This window comes from Bos indicus x Bos taurus, chromosome 29, assembly GCF_003369695.1.
Source record: "Bos indicus x Bos taurus breed Angus x Brahman F1 hybrid chromosome 29, Bos_hybrid_MaternalHap_v2.0, whole genome shotgun sequence".
NCBI lineage: Eukaryota > Metazoa > Chordata > Mammalia > Artiodactyla > Bovidae > Bos > Bos indicus x Bos taurus.
The window spans coordinates 32,995,843-33,021,745 of NC_040104.1; the positions used below are offsets into that span (position 1 = coordinate 32,995,843).

A 25,903-nucleotide genomic window follows, 5' to 3' on the forward strand; every position below is an offset into this window, starting at 1 on the left:
AACTCAGTGGCTGGATCAAGAAGCTCCAAAGCACTTCCCAGAGCCAAACTTGCACCAAAAAAGGGTCATGGGCACTGTCTGGTGGTCTACTGCCAGTCTGATCCACTACAGCTTTCTGAATCCCAAAGAAACCATTAAACCTGAGAAACACGCTCAGCAAATCAATGAGATGCACCAAAAACTGCACTGTCTGCAGCCGGCACTGGTCAGCAGTGTGTGCCCAATTCTCTTCCATGACAGTGTCCAACTGCACATGGCACAACCCAACCCTTCAAAAGTTGAACGAATTGGGCCGTGAAGTTTTGCCTTATCTGCCATATTCACCTGACCTCTTGTCAACTGACTACCACTTCTTCAAGCATCTTAACAACTTTTTGCAGGGAAAAATGTTTCCACAACCAGGAGGAGGCAGAAAATACTATCCAAGAGTTTATCAAATCTCAAAGCGTGGATTTTTACACTACAGGAATAAACAAACTTATTTCTCATCGGCAAAAATGTGTTGACTGTAATGGCTCCTATTTTGATTCATAAAAATGTGTTTGAGCTTAGTTTTAATGATTTAAAATTAAATTAACCTAAATAAATTTTAAAAATCAAGGAAACAAAGAAAAAAGCACATCCTAAAAAATTTTAGAGCTCTGAGGGTTAAGAAAAAAAATTATAAAAATATTTCAGGAAGAAAAAGAAACTCACAAAGGAACAAGAATCAAACTGGCAGATGTCTCATCAGTAACAGTGGATGCTAAAAGATAAAAAGAGTTCTGGGGGGAAATTATTTGAATACTGTATTCAATTTAAATGGCCAGTAAAAACAGAGGACAAAATAAAAATATTTTCAGACATGCGAGAACACAAGTTCACCTCTTAGAAATCCTGTTTGAAAAAGAATGTACTATAACAAAAGAATGAATGTAAGAGGAAAAATGTGGGAATCAAAAACAGTGTTAAGTAAATAAACTACTAAAACATACAGTCTAATTTAAATAATTTTTGAGAAACATAAATGAATGAATGACCATATGGAACTAAAATCCCAGGTAATTAAAACACAGCAGGTTGGTTGTGGGACTCAAAGGAATGGTCAGGAAGGAAGCCTGTTAAGATTTTTATACTGCTTGAGTTATTAAAGCAAGTTACTGTGTTCAAGTATCAACCATAGACAGAATGAAAAAAAAACTCCCAACATTAATTTCCTTTAGATACAATTATTTACATTATTGATAACTCTAGCTTAAGAAGTATTTATAATTTCTTCGAGGGGTAACATTTTGTCTTTCAAGATGACAGCGCCATCCTTCACGAACTAAAAGGTGTGAGACCAGACTCAAGTAATAATACAGGTTTGAATTACCACATGGTGTCTAATAGCATGTGTAAAAGTTGAAGAAAGATCACTCCTAAAATGGAATTCAACTTAAAATTTCTGTTAAAGAATCTTTCAAGATCAATCAAGAATTACATCAACTATGAACACAAAGGTCATATTTACTTAAGTACTTCTCATCTATATAACGGACTCATCCCACACTCCATATTTAATATATCTATTTATTTAGAACAGCATTTCAATTTATTTGAAGTTCCATCCACTTATTTGTGGGGAGGGGGAACAAAATGTCTAACAACTAACAAATTTTTACTCAGCAGAACACAGTAATCGCTAATATTACAACAAAACCTTTCTGCAAATGAAAATGACAGACTCAGTTAAAGAAAGCTCTGCTTACAAGAATACAATTGGGCATCAATGCCAAAAGAATACAATTGGGCATCAATGCCAAGACAGTTTAATAAAGCTAATTTTAATTATTTTAAGTATATAAATAAGGCGTTCTATAAAAATGTCCTTAACAAAATGTTAAATGTATATTTAACATATAAATAGCAACTTAAATATATCACAAAAAGATCTATAAAGTAAATTATACTGCCATAATCTGTTTATTCCAGAACAAGCTTTTAGTAAGCTATAAAATTAACATGGCTAGTTCTTCAAATAGTGCTCACATACAAAGTCTGAATTTTTTAAACTAGGGAAATCACACCATCCCCACATATACTGTTGGCTTTTTGGCCATTTCTTTCCTCAATAATGAAACTATCAATTACCCACTCAGAAACCTAGGAATCATACTAAACACTTTTTAGTCATATGAAAGATTTTTTTGGGTTTCCCTTTCTTTTGGTGGCTCAGAGGGTAAAGCGTCTGCTTGCCATGCAGGAGATCTGGGTTCAATCCCCAGGTCAGGAAGATCCCCTGGAGAAGGAAATGGCAACCCATTCCAATACTCTTGCCTGGACAAATCCATGGACGGAGGAGCCTAGTAGGCTATAGGCTGTGGGATCTCAAGGAGTCACACACAATCAGAAGATCTTTTTACTTGAAGATCTTTTACAATAATCTGATCATTAAATCCTTATCAATTCTATATGCAAAATCTTACTCCTATCTGGCCTTTCTTCTCACTCCCCACAGCCATTGCCCCAACCCATATCAATAATATTCTCTAGCTGATTTTCCTACTCTCAAGCCTCCACACTGCCTTTCAACAACTCAAAAAATTTTAGTTTTACAAGTAAGAATTTCGAGTTACCCCTCATGGAGATGATATAAAATGATTCTGAGAAATAGGACTAAAAACTGTTTTTACATAAATAGCAGAAGAGAGATGACTTTTCCCTGGGATGTCTTCAGAAAAAAAGAAAAAGTGGATTTTTGAACTATACTCTGAAGATTCCTATAAACATTAATAAGCTTAGAAGACAGAGGTTAATACAAGCTTCACCATGCACTTACAGCCTTGTACAATCATATATGCTAAGAAAAGAACAGAGAGATTACACAAAGATTTTCCATCTCAGGCTTCTAAAGTACTATTATAAAACCCAAGATAGGGACTTCCCTGGAGGTCCAGGGACGTTGTGCTCTCACTGCCAAGGGCCCAGGCTCAATCTTTGGTTGGAGAACTAAACCCCTACAAGCAAAAAATGAAAAATAAATAAATAATAATAATAAAACCCAAGAGGTAGAGGACCTGGCAGAAACATGGAAAGAAAGAAGGAAGCAGGGAGGGAGGAAGGAATAGAGGAAGAGAGGAAGAAAGAAAAAGGAAAAAAAAGGAAGAATGGAAACAAGTGGACAGAGGGGGATTCAGCAGTACAGTGGACCCTGGAACAACAGGGGTTTGAACTGCATGAGTCCACTTACACAACATATTTTTTTCACTACATTACTATACCAATCTACAAATGGTTCTAACGATATGTAATTGGTTGAATTCACCAACATGGAATTCCACATAGAGACGGTCGGTCAGCTGTGAAGTTACATGTGGACTTTCCACCACATTGAGGGTTCAGTTCGGTTCAGTTACTCAGTCGTGTCCAACTCTTTGCCACCCCATGAATCGCAGCATGCCAGGGCCCCCATCCATCACCAACTCCCGGAGTTTACCCAAACTCATGTCCATCGAGTGGGTGATGCCATCCAGCCATCTCATCCTCTGTTGTCCCCTGGTGGGCATCCCTAAATCCCTTGTATGTCATTCAAGAGTCAATTGTACCTATCCATATAAGCAATACCCAAAATGAAAATGAGAGTTACACTATGACAAATCTCTAGCAAGCAAAGAAAAAAAAAATTAAAAGTACATCAAAAGAGTCATCATTACTTACTTGACATACATGACATTTATTCATTCAACCAACATTTGAGCACCTACTATATGCTAAGTGTTATGTTACAAACAAGTAAATAATGTTAGAACAAAGTGAATAGAGCAAAATTAATTCTTTATGGATACTAAGTCACTGACATCTTGCCTTTATTTCATGCACTTTTTTTTTACTTTAAAGAAAAAAAAATACTTGTAAGGAGCTTATAACTCATGTCTCAGTGTGATTTTCTCACATGGTTGGAAGTTCCTCAACCACAAATCTTTTGGAAAGCTAATGACTAAAGTTTCCTAAACACACCATGTTACACTTTCAAGCCTCTTCCCATGCTGTTTACTATCTGGAATGTTTTTCCATCTCCTATTCAATCATTCATATCTCCGGAAAAGTAAGGTATTTGCACTTTTATATTATCAAAGTACCTCCTCCCTTACGGCAGTTATATATGTAACTATTTGCATTTCTAGATTCACAAAAACATGACCATGAAAACAAATACACGCTGTCTACAAGAGACAACCTGTAGAGTCAAAGACACAAGGAGGTTAAAAAAATGAAAAAGTATGTATTCTGTGAGAAGCAGTAACCAAAAGACAGCAAGAGAGGCAATATTAATACCAGACAAAATAGACTTTACAACAAAATTTGAAGAAAAGTACCAGGACAGATAGATGAGGACAGACATTCCTTTATCACACATTAGTATCACTGAGGCTGTGGGATTTCCCTGGCAGTTCCGTGGTTAAGACTCCGGGTGTTCTCTGCCAAGGGCCTGGTTTCAATCCCTAGTTGGGGAACTAAGATACATGTACCGCCAATACAAGAAAGAAAGGAAATAAGAATCATTGATGCTAGAACCACAATCCTCAGAGACTAATTTTACTGGCATGTGGTAATGTCCAGGCATCGGTATTTTTCAAAATAATTCCCCAGATGATTCTATTAAGCAGCCAGAAATAGTTAATTAACTCACCTAATTATAATATACCACTGAGCCTGAAGGAAAAAGTAAGATCACTTCTTTATTTAGGGTAAACTGAAGTTGTACCAGTAGGGGAATCCACCCTGAAGGCTTTTGATGATACGCTTACAGCTACAGGAGATGGAATCTTAATTTTAAAAGATTCAAGAAGACAATTAGAGTTGACCCCTGAACAATATGGGGGTTAGCGGCATTGAGCCTCCACACAGTTAAAAACCTGAGTGTAAATTATCATGATCCCTCCATATCCACAGTTTCCCAGGTGGCACAGTGGTATGGAATCCACCTGCCAATGCAAGAGACACAAGAGATGCAGGTTCGAACCCTGGGTCAGGAAGACCCCTGGGAGAAGGAAATGGCAACCCACTCCAGTGTTCTGCCTGGAGAAGCTCATGGACTGAGGAGCCTGCGGACTATGGTCCACAGGGTCACACAGAGTCAGACACGACTACGAACGTACATGCATGCTCCACATCCACGATGCCTCTGTATCTGCAGTTCTACATCCACAGATTCAACCAGTCCTGCATCACGTGGTACGGTTGTAATTACTACTGAAAAAAAAAATCCCCATGTAAGTGGACCCACATCATTCAAGCTCATGTTGCTCAAAGGTCAGATGTATCTCTAAGGCTATTTCATTGTCTTAAGCAATGATAAATAGATGTTCAGGACATAAATTCATGTTCAGGGCAATCAATTGTTATCTATGAATTTGTATTTCTTTACTTTTAATTTATTTCAGTAACCCATTAAAATACAACTTTTGTAATAATGTTCACACTAATAAATTGGAACAAAATAAAAAAGTGTAAATGAGTAGAAAACCAATGATATAATCTGACTCAGAAGCCTAAGTGTGAACACTCAGACCACAACCATGATACTGAAGATGACATTATAATCCCAAGATTCTACCTGAGAGGACAGTACAGTATTCAATAACTAGAGCTTTGAAGTAGGATTTACCCATTTTTAAATTCCCACGGCACCATAAACTATCTTTGTACCAAATTCTTCTCCAACTCCTTAATGCTGTGTGACTTCAGACAAGTTACCGCTTCAGGCAAGTGTTAAAGTAATTGCTCTTAAGACTCAGTTGCTTTATCTATAATGCAAAAGTAGCGATATAACAGCAATATAGAGTTGTTATAAGGATTAAATAATCTTGGCAGAAAGCCTGATTCAACAATAAGTTTTAATAACTATAACATTATTACTAAAGACATTTTACCTATAAAATTATGGTAAAGATGTAAACTCCAAAGCCCCTTTTGTTTTGTTTTTTTATAATTTAACTTTGTTTCTATAAAAGACAGGAATGAAGAATATAATTAAGGTTGAAAGGGAGGTCCAAAATATGGGAAATAGGAAAGAAAAAGGATGAGACATAGATATCATGGTGAATCAAATCAGATAAATGTAAGAAAAGAAGATAGGTTACAAAATGAAAAGGCCATTAAGGCAGAAAGCAAGACAAGGACAAGCCAGTTAGTTGATCACAGTCAAAATTTACAGAACAAAAATTCTCTAAAATGAGGAATATTATAGAATGTCTGGATTCACATGCCAGCCCAAGACAGTACTACTGGAGATGGTTCCTTTATGATTCTAATAAAGTAAAGCTTGATAAGACTTTCATGGGAGTATAAATTAAGCTCCATTATATTTCTGATTAGACAAAGTTCTTCAATGTGTTACAATCTTGCTATATCCCCAAACTCCAAACACAAAAAATCAGGTTACAATTTGGAATAATTCATTCTATCTAATTTTTTTCCCTAAAAGACTTCTAACATTTAAACAGTGAGGAAATGGTACATATTTATTTGCAGAACCAACTGTGAGGACGCTTGGGACAAAAGGATCAGGAAAAATATCAAAGTAAATTTCCTGATATATCCAGAATTTGAAATGCGAAGTTTTACAACCGATATTCTGTTAATTTCCCTGTAAAATACTGACTCTCAAGACACATAAAATCACCCACTAATAAGTAGGCTATTTTCCAGTATGTTCTCCCCGACCCTCTGTGCCCTAAGTAACCTAAGTAAATCTTTTAAGTCCTACCTTCAGTCAATACATACTTTCCCATCTAAGAACATGGCATCATTGTTCACCCAAGTTTATCCTCACCAAGATGTGGGACTCTACCTCCAAATCAGATCTTAAATCAGTACACTTGAACTTTGAAGCCAGTGTTAACAGCAGTATTATAACAATTCAAAGCCTTACTGCCAATCAGTATGTCACTCGGCCTCTGTCCCAGCCTTGCCTTAGGATAATTAGACCGAGGAACCCATGGCTATCCTTGGGTGAAAGAATTTAATTCAATGTAATGTCTTCATCAACCTGTTAACAGAAAAGCTTTTAATATTTACTTGGCTGTGCCCGGTCTTAGTTGCGGCACACAGGATTTTTAGTTGCAGCATGCAAACTCTTACTTGTGACGTGTGGGAATCTAGTTTCCTGACCAGGACCCACTCCACTGGGAGAGTGGAGTCTTAGCCACTGGACTATCAGGGAATTCCCCAGAAAAGCTTTTAAATTCACCTAACCTAAGACAGAAGAGCAGTAAAACAGGTGTGTGTAAAATTAGATAAATATTGAGGAAACTACTGCTTCAATTTTTCATTCACAAGACACTCTACACACTTAATTAGTATTATTCTGGTTTTAAAAGTGTTCTCAAACACAAAGAAAATCATCTGAGAGTTACGTTCATTCACATTTTTTTTTTTTCCCAGTAAAGGGCCAGACAGTAAATACTTTAGGTTTTGTAGACTATACTTTTTTGTCACTATCAGTCACCTCGGACACTTTAGTGTGAAAGTTACTATTAACAGTATGTAAACAAATTAGCATGGCCATTAACCAATAATACTTAATTTCCAAAAACAGCCAATTGGCTTGGAAGAGGTCAGTTTTCATTCCAATCCCAAAGAAAGGCAATGTTAAAGAACGCTCAAACTACAGCACAATTGCACTCATCTTACACGCTAGTAAAGTAATGCTCAAAATTCTCCAAGCCAGGCTTTAACAGTACATGAACCGTGAACTTCCAGATGTTCAAGCTGGATATAGAAAAGGCAAAGGAAGTAGAGATCAACTGCCAACACCCGCTGGATCATGGAAAAAGCAAGAGAGTTCCAGAAAAACATCTATTTCTGCTTTATTGACTATGTCAAGGCCTTTGACTGTGTGGATCAAAACAAACTGTGGAAAATGCTTCAAAAGATGGGAATACCAGACCATCAGACTTACTTCCTGAGATATCTATATGCTGGTTAAGAAGCAACAGTTAGAACTGGACATGGAACAACAGACTGGTTCCAAATAGGGAAAGGAGTACATCAAGGCTGTATATTGTCACCCTGCTTGTTTAACTTATATGCAGAGTACATCATGAGAAACGCTGGGCTGGAAGAAGCACAAGCTGGAATCAAGATTGCCGGGAGAAATATCAATAACCTCAGATATGCAGATGACACCACCCTTATGGCAGAAAGCGAAGAACTAAAGAGCTTGATGAAAGTGAAAGAGCTAGCTTAAAACTCAACATTCAGAAAACTAAGATCATGGCATCAGGTCCCATCATTTCATGGCAAATAGATGGGGAAACAATGGAAACAGTGACAGACTTGATTTGGGGGCTCCAAAATCACTGCAGGTGGTGATTGCAGCCATGAAATTAAAAGACGCTTACTCCTTGGAAGAAAAGTTATGACCAAACTAGACAGCATATTAAAAAGCAGAGACATTATTTTGCCAACAAAGGTCCATCTAGTCAAAGCTTTGGTTTTTCCAGTAGTCATGTATGGATGTGAGAGTTGGACAATAAAGAAAGTTGAGCACCGAAGAATTGATGCTTTTGAACTGCGATGTTGGAGAAGACTCGTGAGAGTCCCTTGGACATCAAGGACATCCAACCAGTCCATCCTAAAGGAAATTAGTCCTGAATATTCATTGGAAGGACTGATGCTGAAGCTGAAACTCCAATACTTTGGCCACCTGATGTGAAGAACTGAAGACCCTGATACTGGGAAAGATTGAAGGTGGGAAGTGGAGGGGACAAGAGAGGATGAGATGGTTGGATGGCATCACCGACTCAATGAACATGAGTTTGAGTGAGCTCCAGGAGTTGGTGATGGACAGGGAGGCCTGGTGTGCTGCAGTCTATGGGGTCGCAAAGCGTTGGACATGACTGAGCAACTGAACTGAACTGACCCACTCCTGCATTAGACTGTCACAGACTAGGCTTGAATTTCCAACTCTATGCATTCATTTTAAATACTACATCTAATTAAGTGGGACACAAAATCTGGTTAACTCAAGTGCTATCATTAACCAACATGGCATTCACTTTCCAACTATCAATGGAAAGAGTATCATTCTCATACAGCGAAGTTAAAGTTACTCAGTAGTGTCCAACTCATTGTGACCCCATGGACAATACAGTCCATGGAATTCTCCAGGCCAGAATACTGGAGTGGGTAGCCTTTCCCTTCTCCAAGGAATCTTCCCAACCCAGGGATCAAACCCAGGTCTCCTGCACTGCAGGCAGATTCTTTACCAACTGAGCTATCAGGGAAGCCCCCTTTCATATGGTGGGTAAATGCTTATTTAAAAGTTTACTTTATAGAGAAGGCCACCACAACCCACTCCAGTGCTCTTGCCTGGAGAATCCCAGGGACGGGGGAGCCTGGTGGGCTGCCATCTATGGGGTCGAACAAAGTCTGACACGACTGAAGCAACTTAGCAGCAGCAGCAGCAGCAGCAACTGCATCACCTCAGAAAGACTTTGAAACAAGTAGTGGTTGAGATATGATTGATCCTGCCAACAATCTCACTTCTGGGTATACATCTAAAGAAAATAAAAACAGAATCTCAGAGAGAGGTCAGCAAAAAAAAAAAAAGTTTACTTTAAAGAAGATTTAGTTCTAAAATTAAGTTTTAGAACACAATATGGTCTTATAATAAACTCAGAAAAAACTATTCATTTCATAAACACTACCCCTGCCCTCAAGAAACTTAAGAGGCTAGACTATGTGCAGAAAGTGTTGTGAATACAGGGCACATGCTGAAGTAAAAAGATGGAAATAGTTAACTTGAGAGACAGAGGAAGCAGAATAAATTTCACATGTGTATTTGGTCCTTAAAGATCAGATTAATGATGGGCAGGAGTACAGTGAGCAGGAAAGGAAAGGGAGAAGAATATTCAACTCAGATAGGAGGATGAAGAAAAGGCATTAAAGATGTGAAACAACCTTTCATACCTTCAGACTTGGCAGACTTGGGTGAATGATGGTAATATTCATGGTGAGAGATAATTCAAAATTAAAAGTAAATAAAGCAGCAACTCAATTTTTTCTTTGATAAACCCTCTTATAAAACTAATTTTCTTTATTCTTTTTTTTTTTTTTTTGAGATATAATTGACATGTTGTTGTTTAGTTGCTAAGTTGTGTCTGGCTCTTTTGTGACCCATGGACTATATATAGTGTGCCAGACCCCTCTGTCCATGGGATTTCTCAGGCAAGCATACTGAAGTGGGTAGCCATTTCCTTCTTCAGGGGATCTTCCTGACCCAGGGATTGGACCCAGGGATTGAACCTACAGCTCCTGCACTGCAGGTGGATTCTTTACCTCTGAAACCATTCAGAGAAGCCCATGATCGACATACACCATGTTAGTTTCAGGTGTACAACGTGATACAATATTTATATATATTGTGAAATGAGCAAAAGTTAACATAGTATAAATCACTACATTGTTATAACATTTATAATCACTACATTGTTATAAATTTTTTTCCTGCAGTGAGAACTTTTGAGATGTACTCTCAGCAAGTTGCAAACATATAAAACAGTATTATTAACTATAGTTACCATCCTAGACATTATATCTCCATGGTTTACTTTATAACTGGAATTTTATACCTTTTGACTACTTTCATCCATTTCACTTCTGGCATAAGACTACCTTTAAATAATTTTTTTTGTGATTACTGAAGACATACATAATTAGTACTGAAAGTGAAATGTGGAAAAATGTAAGACACAGAGAAAAATAAAAACCTATTAATCACACCATCCAGAAAATTATTAAGATAAAATTGTACAAATATAGAAAAAAAAAAGCACAGAGATAGGATAAATACAGAGTTAGGCAAATTAAGCAAGCTTAACAAAGTTCACTAAAAATATGAATCATTTCAGCATATACAGTATACTTGCCCATATAATAACTTAAAAAAAAAATCACTGCTTCATTGTCTATCTTTGCTGCTACACTGTGAGCTCCATAAGGCCAAGGATCTTATCTATTTTGCTCATTAATGTATCACGCATGTACAGTGCATCTGGCACACAGTACATAATCAACTGACAATTGTTGAAAGAATCTATAATCCTTTTTTTTTAAATGAGGCTCCAGCTTATTCTCTCAAGCAATAGATATTTCAAAAATTCTAAAATTAAAAGTAGAAAACACATTGATACCCTTTGTAATGGGATCTGCCACAAAAGTAAAAACAGAAAACAAAATAAAACGAAAAATACTCAGACACAGCATATTAAGACTATTAAAAAATATATATATATGACTATAACCACCAAGGATAGAGTCAAAGAAATTTTAAATCCAGGAACACACATAAATACCTTTCTTGAATACATGATTCATGTCAACATGTACTTTGGGTCTGAATTGTTCCAACTTTTCCACACTGTATGAGGCTGTACATCTCACCATAAAGTTATCAGAGATAATTTCAGTCCATTAACTTATAGACTAGAATTCATAGACTACTAACTTCAGTTGATAAAATCCCACAGGAAAAAAGTAAGTGTTTGAATGGTGATGGTAACTCAATCTCAGTTTTGCTACTTACTTCTTACTAGATTAGAAAATCCTTAAAAGAAGGGTACAGGACTTCCCTGGTGGTCCAGTGATTGGGAGTCCATCCGCCAACGCAGAGGACATGGGTTCAATCCCTGGTCCAGGAGGACTTCTCATGCGGTGGAGCAGCTGGGCTCGCGCACCCTAACTGCTGAGCTGGCACTCTAGAGCCCATGAGCTACAACAGCTGAGCCCACACTGGATGACTGAAGCCTGATACACCCAGAGCCTGCGCTCCACAAGAAGAGAAGCCACAATGAGAAGCCCGCGCATCAGCAGACCCTGCACACTACAACTAGAGAAAGCCCGCACACAGCAACAAAAACACAGTCAGCCAAAAATAAAATAAATAAACTTTTTAAAAAAGGAAAGGTTTAAGTTTTTTCTTTAAATAATCACCATAGGGAATTCCCTAGTCCAGTGGTTAGGACTCTGTGCTCTCATCAGCAAGTACTTGGGTTCAAACCCTGATCTGAAAGCTAAAATCCCACAAGCCGAGTGGCCAAAAATAAAGAGGGTATTTTTTAAAATAAATAATCACCATAATGATTACTGTAATTAAAATATAGCAAATATTCACTATACATATAAGCAAAAGACGTAGCTAATAAATGCTTCTCTTCTTTACTGAGAATTTAACAACAGATAAATTTCAAGGCAAACTTAGTAATTAAAACAACAAGAAAGTCAGTTTTCATTCAGTTCAGTTCAGTTCAGTCACTCAGTCGTATCTGACTCTTTACAACCCCATGAATCGCAGCACGTCAGGCCTCCCTGTCCATCACCATCTCCTGGACTTCACTCAAACTCACGTCCATCGAGTCAGTGATGCCATCCAGCCATCTCATCCTCTGTCGTCCCCTTCTCCTCCTGCCCCCAATCCCTCCCAGCATCAGAGTCTTTTCCAATGAGTGAACTCTTCCCATGAGGTGGCCAAAGTACTGGAGTTTCAGCTTCAGCATCATTCCTTCCAAAGAACACCCAGGGCTGATCTCCTTTAGAATGGACAGGTTGATCTCCTTGCAGTCCAAGGGACTCTCAAGAGTCTTCTCCAACACCACAGTTCAAAAGCATCAATTCTTCGGCACTCAGCCTTCTTCACAGTTCAACTTTCGCATCCATATATGACCACTGGAAAAACCATAGCCTTGACTAGACGGACCTTTGTTGGCAAAGTAATGTCTCTGCTTTTGAATATGCTATCTAGGTTGGTCATAACTTTCCTTCCAAGGAATAAGCGTCTTTTAATTTCATGGCTGCAGTCACCATTTGCAGTGATTTTGGAGCCCCAAAAATAAAGTCTGACACTGTTTCCACTGTTTCCCCATCTATTTGCCATGAAGTGATGGGACCAGATGCCATGATCTTCGTTTTCTGAATGTTGAGCTTTAAGCCAACTTTTTCACTCTCCTCTTTCACTCTCATCAAGAGGCTTTTTAGTTCCTCTTCACTTTCTGCCATAAGGGTGGTGTCATCTGCATATCTGAGGTTATTGATATTTCTCCCAGCAATCTTGATTCCAGCTTGTGCTTCTTCCAGATTCCTTCTTTCCCTAGTACCTCCAGTTCTGGGACAAGGTCAACAACCTTCCTCCAATCCTCTATAATTTTTGATTACCTCAACTCTATGATATAGATGAGGAAATGATGAGAAAGAAATACTTTTCTCTCTTTCCTTCTAATAAATGTGTAAAGAACATCTCTTCTTTCAAAGGTAGAAGAACTGAAACTGGACATTTCAACCAGATAAGGCTCTGGTTCCAGCAATGCTACCACCAACAATCTACCACTGTGGATCCATGCAACTCCTGGCACGTGTACCTGGTAAGATCTTTTGCTCAAAGTAACAGATGGTGACTCCAGTTACAGTAAAGTTATCTTTCTAATTTATGAATGAACCTAAAAACTACTGTCACACAATTCAGTTATCACTAACAGAAGAGAATATATTAAGTTACAGTCACAACTCTAGTTAAAACAAAAAAAGTATATCCTTTTATAAATATTTGACATTTTGACCACAAGAGTTCAAAGTTCAAATCATTAAAAAACTCAAAACACAAATCAAACCTAAAATAGCTCTAAAAATTAAAATTTAAAAACCCCAACAAACCAAAAACCTAATGATCAACTTATTTAGTACTATACAATAACTCGGTCAACCATATCCATACACAGCTTAGTAGACTGTTATTAGATAAATATAATTTCTCAATCAGTACCCATACTAAGACTACCTTTAAAGGATGGAAAAGTATATTTTCCTCTTGAAGAAGAAAGTCCTCTGGAGAAGAGGGAATATACCGGGGAGCCTTGGATGTTGGTAATTCCACAAAGTCAATGTCAACTTTTAGTTATATTCATACGTCCTGATCAACCACCAGTCATCAAGAGGACGCTGGTGAAGTCCATACAGAGCACAGAATTGGGAAGGCTACATTAGACGCAGAACTGGGAGGGCTACAGTGTCAGTTGGCACACCCTTTTCCTATTCTAATTAATATCACTATGAAATCTAAATAAGATTCTAGCAAAAACTATATAAGCTTGGGCACTGAACAGCTGAATCAACCTCTTGAACCTTAGTTTCTACACTTGCCAAATGGGAATAACAGTACCAACCTCAGAGTGTAGCTGTGAGGAATAAGGAGATGTTTGCACACGGTAAATGCTCAGCAAGTAGTAGCTATTATTATATCCTTAAGACTAAAAAAGTAGTTTATAAAACCAACTTTGGGACTTCCCTGGTGGTCCAGCGGCTGAAATTCTGCACTCCCAATGTAAGGGGCCTGGGTTCGATCCCTGGTCAGGGAATTAGATCCCAAATGCCACTAAAAATCCCTCATGCCACAATGAAGAGTGAAGATTCTGTATGCCATGACTAAGACCCAGTGTGCCAAATAAATAAAGATTTTTTAAAATAAAGTAAAAAGTAATAATTGACACTGTAGGGGATAAAGGAAGCATTCGAAGCTGAAGCCATAATGTCAAAATAAGACTTATAAACAAAAACTTAAGGGAAAGTTCATAAAGTGCCTAAACAAGAACAACATACAGAAATGGTCTTTTCCAAAGATGTTATGGTATCAATATACCTACCACAATAAATGACTAGGTGAAAAATATTTAACTGGCAACTCAGAAGAGTACACTTTACAAACTTTTTAAGGTATAATTACACCAGGAAAAACCAAGTTTTATACAATAGGGTTCTTTCAACAGCACTAAGAACTGCCTTTTAAGAATATTAAAATGTATACAGAGCAAAACTCCTTTGATTATAACAAAGACTATCCCCCAAGAGCACAAAGGCTCAACATTATACTGTGCTTAAAGTCCTTTCTCACGACATGCTAAAAATTAATATTTTCAGTCCAAATGCACTTTTGTGTCTGTTACCTCATAAATACCTTTAATAAAATTTGTAACACAACAGTATTTCAGGGATTCCCTGGGGTTCAGTGGTTAGAACTTGGCACTTTGACTACAGTGCCCAGGTTCAATCCCTGGTAGGGGAAATAGAATACACACAGAGTGTAGTAGGGCAAAAAAAAAATAAAAATTATATATATATATATATATATATATATATATATGTACTTGGTTTATGATAGGACTTTTGAAACATTTCATTTGATCCTCAGATATTACCTCCATTTCCTCAAGAAACCAGATCCACAGAAATTAAGTAATTTCCCCCACAAACTACATATTAATATTACACTATTCAAGAGGCTGATTCAGCTGTCCTGAGACAATCAGCAAAACATTTAGTTCAACTATATCCAATGTCTTTTAACTCTAGTACACCACAACTCCAAGACTCAGTTCAAACATTCTTAGTTGGAGCAGTATTATCAATTATTACAAGTAGGTTAACCATCACCAAAGGCCTGGAAGTCTCCTCCCTGCACAGCATTTCACCTGCAGAGACTTCATTTGCCAAGTATGTTGAACTGGGTAACACTGATTATTATTCTTAGATCAACTGATGACAAAATCTATTATCATAGTTGAAACTTTACCAACAATAATGCGTGGCTGAACCCACTGGTATATTCTTTTGGCGCGCATTATTTCTCATTTTTTACTTAGTCACCCACTGTTCAATACTAGCTAGAAAGTAACATGAAGTATTAGACTGACCCTGATATTTTTTTTCTTGTTTCTAACAAAAGCCAAATGCAGAGGCCAAAACACTTATTAGGAATGGAGAGTCAAGCAATCTTATATACCACCCAAAATACAGTGCCATGACATAAAGTTTATGCTTGCATTTCAACTTGGTTGAAATATCATATATTCCAAAAACAAGTTACCAGCAGTACCTTTCCTCAAATTCCCACATTTTTCTTATAGATACATTACCATCATTTCCCAAGATATCCTAAAAGTAACTAACAAGGCATATGTCCTTCAAAATGACTATTTCCATAAAAAATATAAATACAATTTGATAACCATCAAATTCTAACTACATTGGGGAGTTTAACTTTTCAAGAAATTCTGCAGGAAGTCTTTATATAATGTAACCTTTTATTTGCCGGAGCTTTTTAACGGTAGAGTAGATTTGGGCAGGTAAGGAGAGATATATGCCTGTACCATAATTGCTGTATTCATGTGAGTCTGGTAGCCATAACATAATTTACTCTCTAGGTTATATTTTGGACAACTTCACACTTGGGCTCTTTCTAGCAATGTACATATATTCTACTAACAGAAACTTCATTCCCATGGAGAATTGAAAACACCCTGATTTCTTGAAAAGGAAATAGCTATCTGTTTCGCACAATACCTAGTCCACACTGTGGCCACCTAGTACGGACAAAAAGGGGAAAAAAGGACCTATTTGGACAACGTTTCTTCTTCAGCCAAGGGCTGTTCCCAGATAAAGGCAATGCTCAGAGTACCATAACAACAAAAAACCTTTCTCTGAAAAAGAGAGGAAAGATCGGGAATAAACAGGGACTGAGTGTACGCGCTCAGTGAGGGCTGGAGGCAGCAGGCGCGGCGCGGAGATGCTCCAGCGAAAAGAACCACCAGCAGCAAGCAGCAGCAGGAAGTTTCAATGGGGCCGGGCAGAGCATGCGCCCTGCACCCGCGCGGTGGCCTTATGTGGAAGGAGCACCACTTGCGAACACCAATAATAGACCGGCGGCACCAGAGAGAGAAACATGAGCAACAAGCACCTTCTTCAACTGTTTCCCCCTCCGTCTGAGCCCCTCCTCCATCCTACATACTAAACACCCCACCCTACCCTTCAAATGGGAGGGCGACTTCTTCCCCTAAGCCTTACTGCCAGGATGAAGGGGGAAGGGACTGGAAAAGTGGAGAGATGCTTTTCTATTATTTGGGGGAGGGGGGGAGCAGGGAGGAGGAGAAAAACTATGGGGGAGGAGAAATTAACCCTCTGCCCACCAAAGCGGAGAAGCAAAACCGACTTCACCACCACCCACCCCCCAAAGTGAGAATGGAAGAGGACCCCCTTCCTATGAAGGAGCAGCAAACCTCCCGACTCCCGAAGAAGGAGTTTTGGGGGTTAAACCGACCCTGGAGGGGAAGGGAAAGGAGACCGGAGCCGACTCTCTCTCGGGGGAGTTCCCACTAGAGGGAGGGAGAGATGAAGTGTCCTCTGGCCCCCGCCCACCCAGGTGGAGGGAGAGAAAGGGGCGCCCGGAGAAGACGAGCCCAGCCTCCCCCGAGATAGTAGGGAGGATGGTGGGAGGAGGGGAGGGAGCGAGGGAGGGGTAGAGGAGAAAAGCGCAAAGCTGGCCGGAACCTGCGCTCCCCTTCCTCCGCCACCGAGAACGAGAAGGGGTAAGGGACCTGGCCCCCACCGCGGGGTAGCAGCCCCCGGTGCGGCCGATCAGCACAATGACCCCCCCCTCATCCCCCGCGCCCAGACCTAGACCACGACGCCCCCACCTCTGCCGGGCGCCGGGCGGAGTTGGCCCTACGGGGCCTCCGCCCCGCCTCCCCACTGCCCGAGACCCCCGGGGGCTGGGCGGAGGAGACGGGCCGCGCGGAACTGCGCCTCAGCGGGAGGACAGAGCCGCGGAGGCCCGGGGTGTCTGTGGGGAGCAGAGAGAAGGAGCAAGCCAGGGCCGCTTCCCGCCGGGCGTTCGGGCCCCCTCGCTTACCTTCTCCGTTGCCGACGTCCGGCGGCGGAGCTTGCAGCACCCGCTCGAGCTCCGGGAACGGCAACTCAGGCAGGTCGAGCAGCGGCCCGTAGCGCTCCAAGAAAGAGCAGACTACGGCGAAGTTGGGACACGAACCCGGGCAGCCCGGAGGAGCCATCGCCGCCGCCGCTGCCGCCGCCGCCGCCATTTTGAACTGGAGGATGGAGGAGGAGGAGGCGATGGGGGTGGTGAGGGGAGTTGGGGTGCCGAGGAACAGCAGGGCAACCTTACAGACGACAGGAGGCGCTAGCAAGTGGGCGCCCCTGCGGATCCGGGCGTCTCAGGCACGGCGCCGCGATCCCACAATACAACGGCGTCTCAGAGCAGTCGAGAACCCAGTCAGACGGAGGAAAGAGAGGCGCTCCGTGCCTTTCACTTTCCGCCCTCTTCCCGCTCCTCCCACTTCGGGCTTGCCACTGCCTCGTGTGACAGGGGGAATGAAAACAAGGGCTGCGGAGCAGGGAGGCGGGGCTGGAAGCTCGGGAGGCGGGACTTTTGGGGGCAAAGACCAATAGACTTGAAGGGGGCGGGGCTTCGCTTGAAGACTGGCCGAAACATTCTTTTCCGGGCGGGGCGAGTCAGGGGGGAGAGCGTCTAGCGGAGATCGCCTGAGCAAAGGTGAGAGGTAAAGCACGGAGCGGTTTGAGATCTCCGCTCCTCGGAAGGTGTCGGGTAAGTTTGGGGGGGGGTCACTCCTGGAACTGAAACTGGCCACCAGATAGATGGTCAGGGAAGTTGAGGAGAGTGAATAAGAAGGAGAAAAAGAGCAGAATAGAAAAAAAAAAAAAGCTATTCTGAGGAAAAATTGGAGAGGGGAAAAGTAGAGAGGTGCCCTGAGTTGGGGATTGGGATGGATCCTTTGTAATGAAGGAGTCTCTGTGAAGTTTGCTGAGGTACAAGTACTGCACCTGCTTGAAAGCAGTGTCTGAGAACTGGGGGACGAGGGCCTGATGGAACGAAACTCTGCCGAGATCTCCAGTCTGAGGAGTTGGGGCCGTGTTAGGAAATCCGGGGTTTGAAGGGACCAGGCTCTTCTCAGGGAGCAAAGTTTGAGAGGATTGGGCCCTCCTGAGTTTGCCAGGGTGGGAGGGCGAGGGGCCCTGTTAAGGACTGAGATCTTAGGGACCAATCTCTGTAGCGGAACCAAGATCGAGGGTGGACTAGGACTGCCCTGAGCGCACACCTGGTAGGAAATTTGTTGCAAGGGCAAAAGTTTGTTAGAAGACAGAGTTCTGCTTCGTTGGGAGAAGTAGTGAGCACTCTCCCACAAAGAATCTCAGAAAAACCATCAGTAATGCAAAGCAGAATATGTAGCTTGGGATATAATGTGCATTATTATGGTTAAGAGTCTGGACTTGGAGTTCAGCAAGACTTGAGTCCTAAGAAAACCGCTTCACGACATTGGGAAGACTTTTTCATTTCTTTGAAAGTCTGAAGGTGGGGGGGCGGTGATGATAGTACCTACATCATAAGATTTTACTGTATAATTCACAATAAATTGATTAGCACAATGCCCTGGCACATTGTGAGTAAAAGTTGCTCAGTCGTGTCCGACTCTTTGCGACCCCATGGACTATACAGTCGAGGGAATTCTCAAGGCCAGAATACTGGAGTGGGTAGCCATGTCCTTCTCCAGGGGATCTTCCAACCCAGGGATCCAACCGGGGTCTCCTGCATTGCAGACAGGTTCTTTACCAACTGAGCTACCAGGGAAGCCCCTGGCACATTGTAAATACTTTAAAAATTAGTTGCTACTATTGAAGAAAATCCCTAAAATTTAGATTGTATTCAATTGTTTGTAATTGATAGTTTACTACTTTGAGCCAAAAATTTCAGTGTGCATTTAAAATTTATATAGTATCTACTTAATAAAATAATTTCAAAATATAATATAAATCACAGGACAATTTATAATTAAAAGAAAATAAATATATGGCATAACTCAATGGACATGAGTTTGAGCACATTCCAGGAGATAGTGAAGGACAGGGAGGCCTGGCCTGATGTAGTCATGGGGGTCACAAAGAGTCAGACATGACTGAGCAACTGAACAACAAAAGAAATATATAGGCAAATAATTATATTGGGAACAGAGAAAATGATTACCATCTTAAAAATTAAATTTTGTTCCACATTTCTAGGTAAAAAAGGGAAAAACCATAATGTTCTATGTCAGACTATTAACCAAGGAAAGAATTCTCATTTATCAAGAGAAAAATATTCTATATTGTAAGAGGAATTTATTAACTAGAATACTGATTCTTAATCCTGAATAATATATAAACCCTTTTTAAAGGAAAAAAATGTTCTTTTAAAATTTACAAATACTCTTGAGAATTCCAGTTTAAGAAGTACTGATTAAATAAAGTCTACACAACAATGTGATTGTACTTCATGCCATTGAACTATGTGCCTAAAAATGGCTAAAATGGTTAAGTTTTATGGTATATATATTTTGCCACAATAAAAAAGTTTTTAAAAAAAGAAAAGTCTCATTTTAAGAATATTTCTTGGTGATGAATTATACTAGCAAAAGAGAAGTTTTAATTTAATATGTGGTAAAATGTTATAAGCAACACCATAATGAAACAACTAAACTAAAACAAATATTGTACAACACAGGGAATACAGCCAGTAATTTATAGTGAATTTAAATGTAGTATAACTGTTAAAAATTGTGAATCACTGTGCTGTGTACCTGAAACATTTAAAACTATACATCAACTATACCTCAATTAAAAAAAAACAAAAACTAAAATATATTGGTAGAACTCTCAAACTCCCAAGAGATACTCTAGACTTGGGCTCCTGAACTCATCAGTTTTGCAAAGATACAAAAATCTTCATAAGATCATAACTTAATTGACTTTAAATGAAAGGCAGGTACACAATAGTAAATAAAATTGTATCTTTATGAATGAATTTTGATGGGGAAAAAACCTTCAAACCAAAAGAAAGACTTAATTATTTAATAACACTACCCCTGCCTCTTTCTATTTCTTCACTTTCAGCTTTTTCAGCACCTCACCTGCTCTCTCTAGGGATTGTAAAAATAACTTTCAAAAAAAAAAACAGCTTTATATAATTTTTTCTTTTCTCAATGCTAACACTGTTACGCAAGGTGGGGGAGGGTGCCTGATAAATAAGGTTAGAGTTTCTGCCTTTTCTAATCAAGACTGGTATTAGAACAAAGTCCTTGGGCATCAAAAGTTATGTCCACCCAAAAGATAAGAGATGTTTCATTACAAAGCAAGGTTTAGGTCAGATGTTCACTAAGTCTATTCTTAGAAAAAAACAAATAATAAATACCCATAATACTACATCTCTTCTTTCCTTGGGCCAAAATAATTTGTGGGTTACGGGAAAAAAAAAAAAAAAAACCTTAGTTTTTCATTCAGAATTAATGACTAGTTTATTCAAAATACCAAAAAGAAACAATAAATGCTCTTTAGAAAAATGGGTAAGTAAATTGTGATATAGTCTTTCAACAGACTACTGCGTCTGAGCAGTGATACACACTGATACCTATTATAACATTCATGAATCCCAGAAACATTTTGAGTGAAAGAAGAAAGACACAAAAGAGTAGGTACTTACAAATTCATCAACATGAAGGTCTAATATGTGGGAATAACAATTAAAAGCTACTTTTGATCTTAGAAGAGGATTGATTAGAAGGGTGCAGAAGGGAAATTTCAAGGTACATTCGGTATCACGTTTGGCAAGTTTATACATTTGTGAAAATCTTTGAACTCAATAATATCTGCACTTAATTGAATATAATTATGCTTTAATTTTAAAATTTAATAACTTAGCCTTCAATTTTCTCAAATTGCATTGATAAGAATCTGCCTTGTAACAGAATAATTTACACATATTTTTTTTAACAGATATTATAAGCCTGGCAAATGTTATTGAGGTGAATTGGATTTGATCATGGAGCCAGTTTGGGAATTCCCATGAACAAATTTACTTAGTGGAAGTCACTTAGTCATGTCCGACTCTTTGCAACCTTATAGGCTATACATACAGTCCATGGAATTCTCCAGGCCAGAATACTGGAGTGGGTAGCCTTTCCCTTCTCCAGGGGATCTTTACTTAGGTTTGTTAAAACTCACTTTTAAAACAATACTTTTAGAAGTATGTGTTATATGTAATGAAAAAGCCAGTGTCAACAGATGTAAGAATCTTATGTTCTTCAAAATAGTTTCTTAGGAAAATATATGAAAATAAGAAGTAATATAAACAAGATTTAACCCAGCCATTTTCTGATTCTTTCTCTTAATGATAACTGACTTCTCTGTTGCATAGAATTCTATTCGTTGAAGAATCACTTTTGGAAATGTCTTACCATCTTTTTTCTTAACAGTTAGCATCTATCCTTATTTCTTAAAAGCATGGCTGAAATTGATGAATTATTTCTCAGATGAAATAATTATTTTTACCGAAAGAGAAGTTATGTTGGCTTTTTTGTAGAAATATGTACTGCTAACTGCTAAGTCGCTTCAGTCGTGTCCAACTCTGTGCGACCCCATAGACGGCAGCCCATCAGGCTCCCCCGTACCTGGGATTCTCCAGGCAAGGACACTGGAGTGGGTTGCCATTTCCTTCTCCATAGAAATATGTAAGTTGGTTCTAATATTAATATGGAAGTGCAAAGAACCCAGAACATCCTAAACAGTGTTTTAAATGATCAATAGAGTTGAAAGTTTCACCCTTCCTGGTTTCAAAAAAAAGAGAAAATTTTATAATGAATTGCACATCTTCTCTCTCTAGTGTAATATTAACTGTTCATCAAGAATCATGTTTTATAAACTTATGTCTTCCTCCCATAGAACCAAAAACAGTGTTTATGTCCTTTGTTATATAATACATTAAAAAATGGATAAGTAGTTACTAATATTAGGTAGAAATATCACTTGTTATTGTCTTTATTTGGAGATTAAATACAATTTAAGGACAGGTATATAGGTACCAAATTACCAAGGGGTAGACATGGTTAGCACTTCCCTGGTGGCTCAGACATTAAAGCATCTGCCTACAATCTGGGAGACCTGGGTTCAATCCCCGGGTCGGGAAGATCTCCTGGAGAAGGAAATGGCAACCCACTCCAGCATTCTTGCCTGGAAAATCCCATGGACGAAGGAGCCTGATAGGCTACAGTCCATGGGGTTGCAAAGAGTCGGATACGACAGTGACTTCACACTCACACTCAGACATGGTTAATTTTATATGTCAGCCTGGCTGGGCTATAGTAGTCAGTTAATCCGATCAAACACTAATCTAGGTGCTGCTATGAGTGAAAAGCAAAGAAGAAAAGGAAAGATATAAGCATCTGAATGCAGAGTTCCAAAGAATAGCAAGAAGAGATAAGAAAGCCTTCCTCAGTGATCAATGATCAATGCAAAGAAATAGAGGAAAACAACAGAATGGGAAAGACTAGAGATCTCTTCAGGAAAATTAGAGATACCAAGGGAACATTTCATGCAAAAATGGGCACAATAAAGGATAGAAATGGTATGGACCTAACAGAGGCAGAAGATATTAAGAACAGGTGGCAAGAATACACAGAAGAACTGTACAAAAAAGATCTTAACGACCCAGATAATCACGATGGTGTGATCACTCACCTAGAGCCAGACATCCTGGAATGTGAAGTCAAGTGGGCCTTAGAAAGCATCACTACGAACAAAGCTAGTGGAGGTGATGGAATTCCAGTTGAGCTATTTCAAATCCTAAAAGATGATGCTGTGAAAGTGCTGCATTCAATATGCCAGCAAATTGGGAAAACTCAGCAGTGGCCACAGGACTGGAAAAGGTCAGTTTTCATTCCAATCCCAAAGAAAGGTAATGCCAAAGAATGCTCAAACTACCGCACAATTGCACTCATCACACACACTAGTAAAGTAATGCTCAAAATTCTCCAAGCCAGACTTCAGCAATACGTGAACCGTGAACTTCGAGATGTTCAAGCTGGTTTTAGAAAAGGCAGAGGAACCAGAGATCAAATTGCCAACATCTGCTGGATCATGGAAAAAGCAAGAGAGTTCCAGAAAAACATCTATTTCTGCTTTATTGACTATGCCAAAGCCTTTGACTGTGTGGATCACAATTAACTGTGGACAGTTCTGAAAGAAATGGGAATACCAGACCACCTGACCTGCCTCTTGAGAAACCTATATGCAGGTCAGGAAGCAACAGTTAGAACTGGACATGGAACAACAGACTGGTTCCAAATAGGAAAAGGACTACGTCAAGGCTGTATATTGTATGCAGAGTACATCATGAGAAATGCTGGGCTAGAAGAAGAACAAGCTGGAATCAAGATTGCCGGGAGAAATATCAATAACCTCAGATATGCAGATGACACCACCCTTATAGCAGAAAGTGAAGAGGAACTAAAAAGCCTCTTGATGAAAGTGAGAGAGTGAAAAAGTTGGCTTAAAGCTCATCATTCAGAAAACTAAGATCATGGCATCTGGTCCCATCACTTGATGGGAAATAGATGGGGAAACAGTGGAAACAGTGTCAGACTTTATTTTGGGGGCTCCCAGATCACTGCAGATGGTGATTGCAGCCATGGAATTAAAAAACGCTTACTCCTTGGAAGGAAAGTTATGACCAACCTGGATAGCATATTCAAAAGCAGAGACATTACTTTGCCAACAAAGGCCCGTCTAGTCAAGGCTATGGTTTTTCCAGTGGTCATGTATGGATGTGAAAGTTGGACTGTGAAGAAAGCTGAGCGCCTAAGAATTGATGCTTTTGAACTGTGGTGTTGGAGAAGACTCTTGAGAGTCCCTTGGACTGAAAGGACATCCAACCAGTCCATTTTAAAGGAGATCAGTCCTGGGTGTTCTTTAGAAGGACTGATGCTAAAGCTGAAACTCCAGTACTTTGGCCACCTCATGCGAAGAGTTGACTCACTGAAAAAGACTGATGCTGGGAGGGTTTGGGGGCAGGAGGAGAAGGGGATGACAGAGGATGAGATGGCTGGATGGCATCACCAACTCAATGGACAAGAGTTTGGGTGAACTCCAGGAGTTGGTGATAGACAGGGAGGCCTGGCATGCTGCAATTCATGGGGTCGCAAAGAGTTGGACACGACTGGGTGACTGAACTGAACTGAACCGATGAAGGTGTTTTGTGGCCTAGTCAACATTTACAATTAATTGACTTTTAAATAAAGAAGATGATCCTCAGTACTTTTGGAAGCCCTCATTCAATTAATTGAAAGACCTTAAAAGGAAAAGTGAGGTTTCCTTGAGGAAGAAGTAACACGTCAATACTGCAGTGACAATTTCTGCCTAAGAGTCAGCGATCTGCCAGCCTGCCCCCACAATTGTATAAGCCACTTCTGTGAAATAAATCTGTTAATATATATGGTCTACTGGTTCTGTTTCTCTGGAGAACCCCAAGTGATACAAGCCCCTTTTAGTTACTGTACTTATCAATGCTAGATGATTCTTTTTTGAAATGTCTCTTTATTGAGAAATTCTATATTCACTGAGTCATTGTCATCATAATTTTTAAAACATTATATTAGTTTTTAAGTATAGTGATTCAGTGTTTTCACAAATTATACTCCACTAACAGTTATTACAAGACAATGGCTATAATTCCCTGTGCTATAGAAAGTCTGAATTGGGATTCTTCCCCTACACCATTGTTCTTAGTTTATTTGTTTCTGTGTAGTCACTAGCCTAAACTAAATCTGGAATTCTGTCTCCCATGGAATGTGTAGCCACTGAAATCTATATTAAGGGCTTTTCTTTCTTTTTTTCTTGTTTTGTTTTCTTTTTTTTTTTTCTTCTTTTTTTTTCTTTTGGTCATGCCGTGAGGCTTGTGGGAACTCTGTGGCGAGGGAGAACCTTGGGCCCCAGCAGTGAAAGCGCCAAGCCCTAACTCCTGGACCACCAGGGAATTCCCCTTGTTTTCATTTTTAAGTTTGGCTTCCTAGGGGTCTCCTCTGCGCCTGTATAGCATAGTGTCCAGCCAAAGATTAATCAAAGATTGTGTTCAAACATCTCAAGCCAATAGGAGTTACCCTCTCTACTGATCCGATCCGTATGTGCTGGGGAGTACATTCAGTGTTCAGGCCGTTTTCATTTCCTTCCTGGTTCTCATATTCTTCTGAGTCCTCCAGAGCCCCATTACCTTTTCACT

General features: G+C 39.6%; 2 protein-coding genes across 6 annotated transcripts in view; one reads left to right on the top strand and one right to left on the bottom strand.

Moving 5' to 3' along the window:
- Positions 1 to 18,162, bottom strand: part of RSF1 (remodeling and spacing factor 1) — a 148,945-nt gene extending 130,783 nt beyond the window's left edge. Inside the window, exon 1 of one of the 2 annotated variants that reach the window (XM_027532694.1) lies at positions 17,699 to 18,162. In XM_027532694.1, the coding sequence (XP_027388495.1) occupies positions 17,699 to 17,885 (187 nt within the window). In that variant the 5' untranslated portion in view covers positions 17,886 to 18,162. The remainder of the gene's footprint in view (positions 1 to 17,698) is intronic. The other variant, XM_027532695.1, reaches the window with a different exon arrangement.
- AAMDC (adipogenesis associated Mth938 domain containing) overlaps positions 17,304 to 25,903 on the top strand; it is a 34,565-nt gene continuing 25,965 nt past the window's right edge. For 2 of the 4 annotated variants that reach the window (XM_027532697.1, XM_027532701.1), the window contains exon 1: positions 18,293 to 18,409. The gene's annotated coding sequence lies outside the window, so the exon portion shown is untranslated. Of the gene's footprint in view, positions 17,376 to 18,270; positions 18,410 to 25,903 lie in introns of those variants that run through there. The other 2 variants (XM_027532700.1, XM_027532698.1) reach the window with 2 other exon arrangements.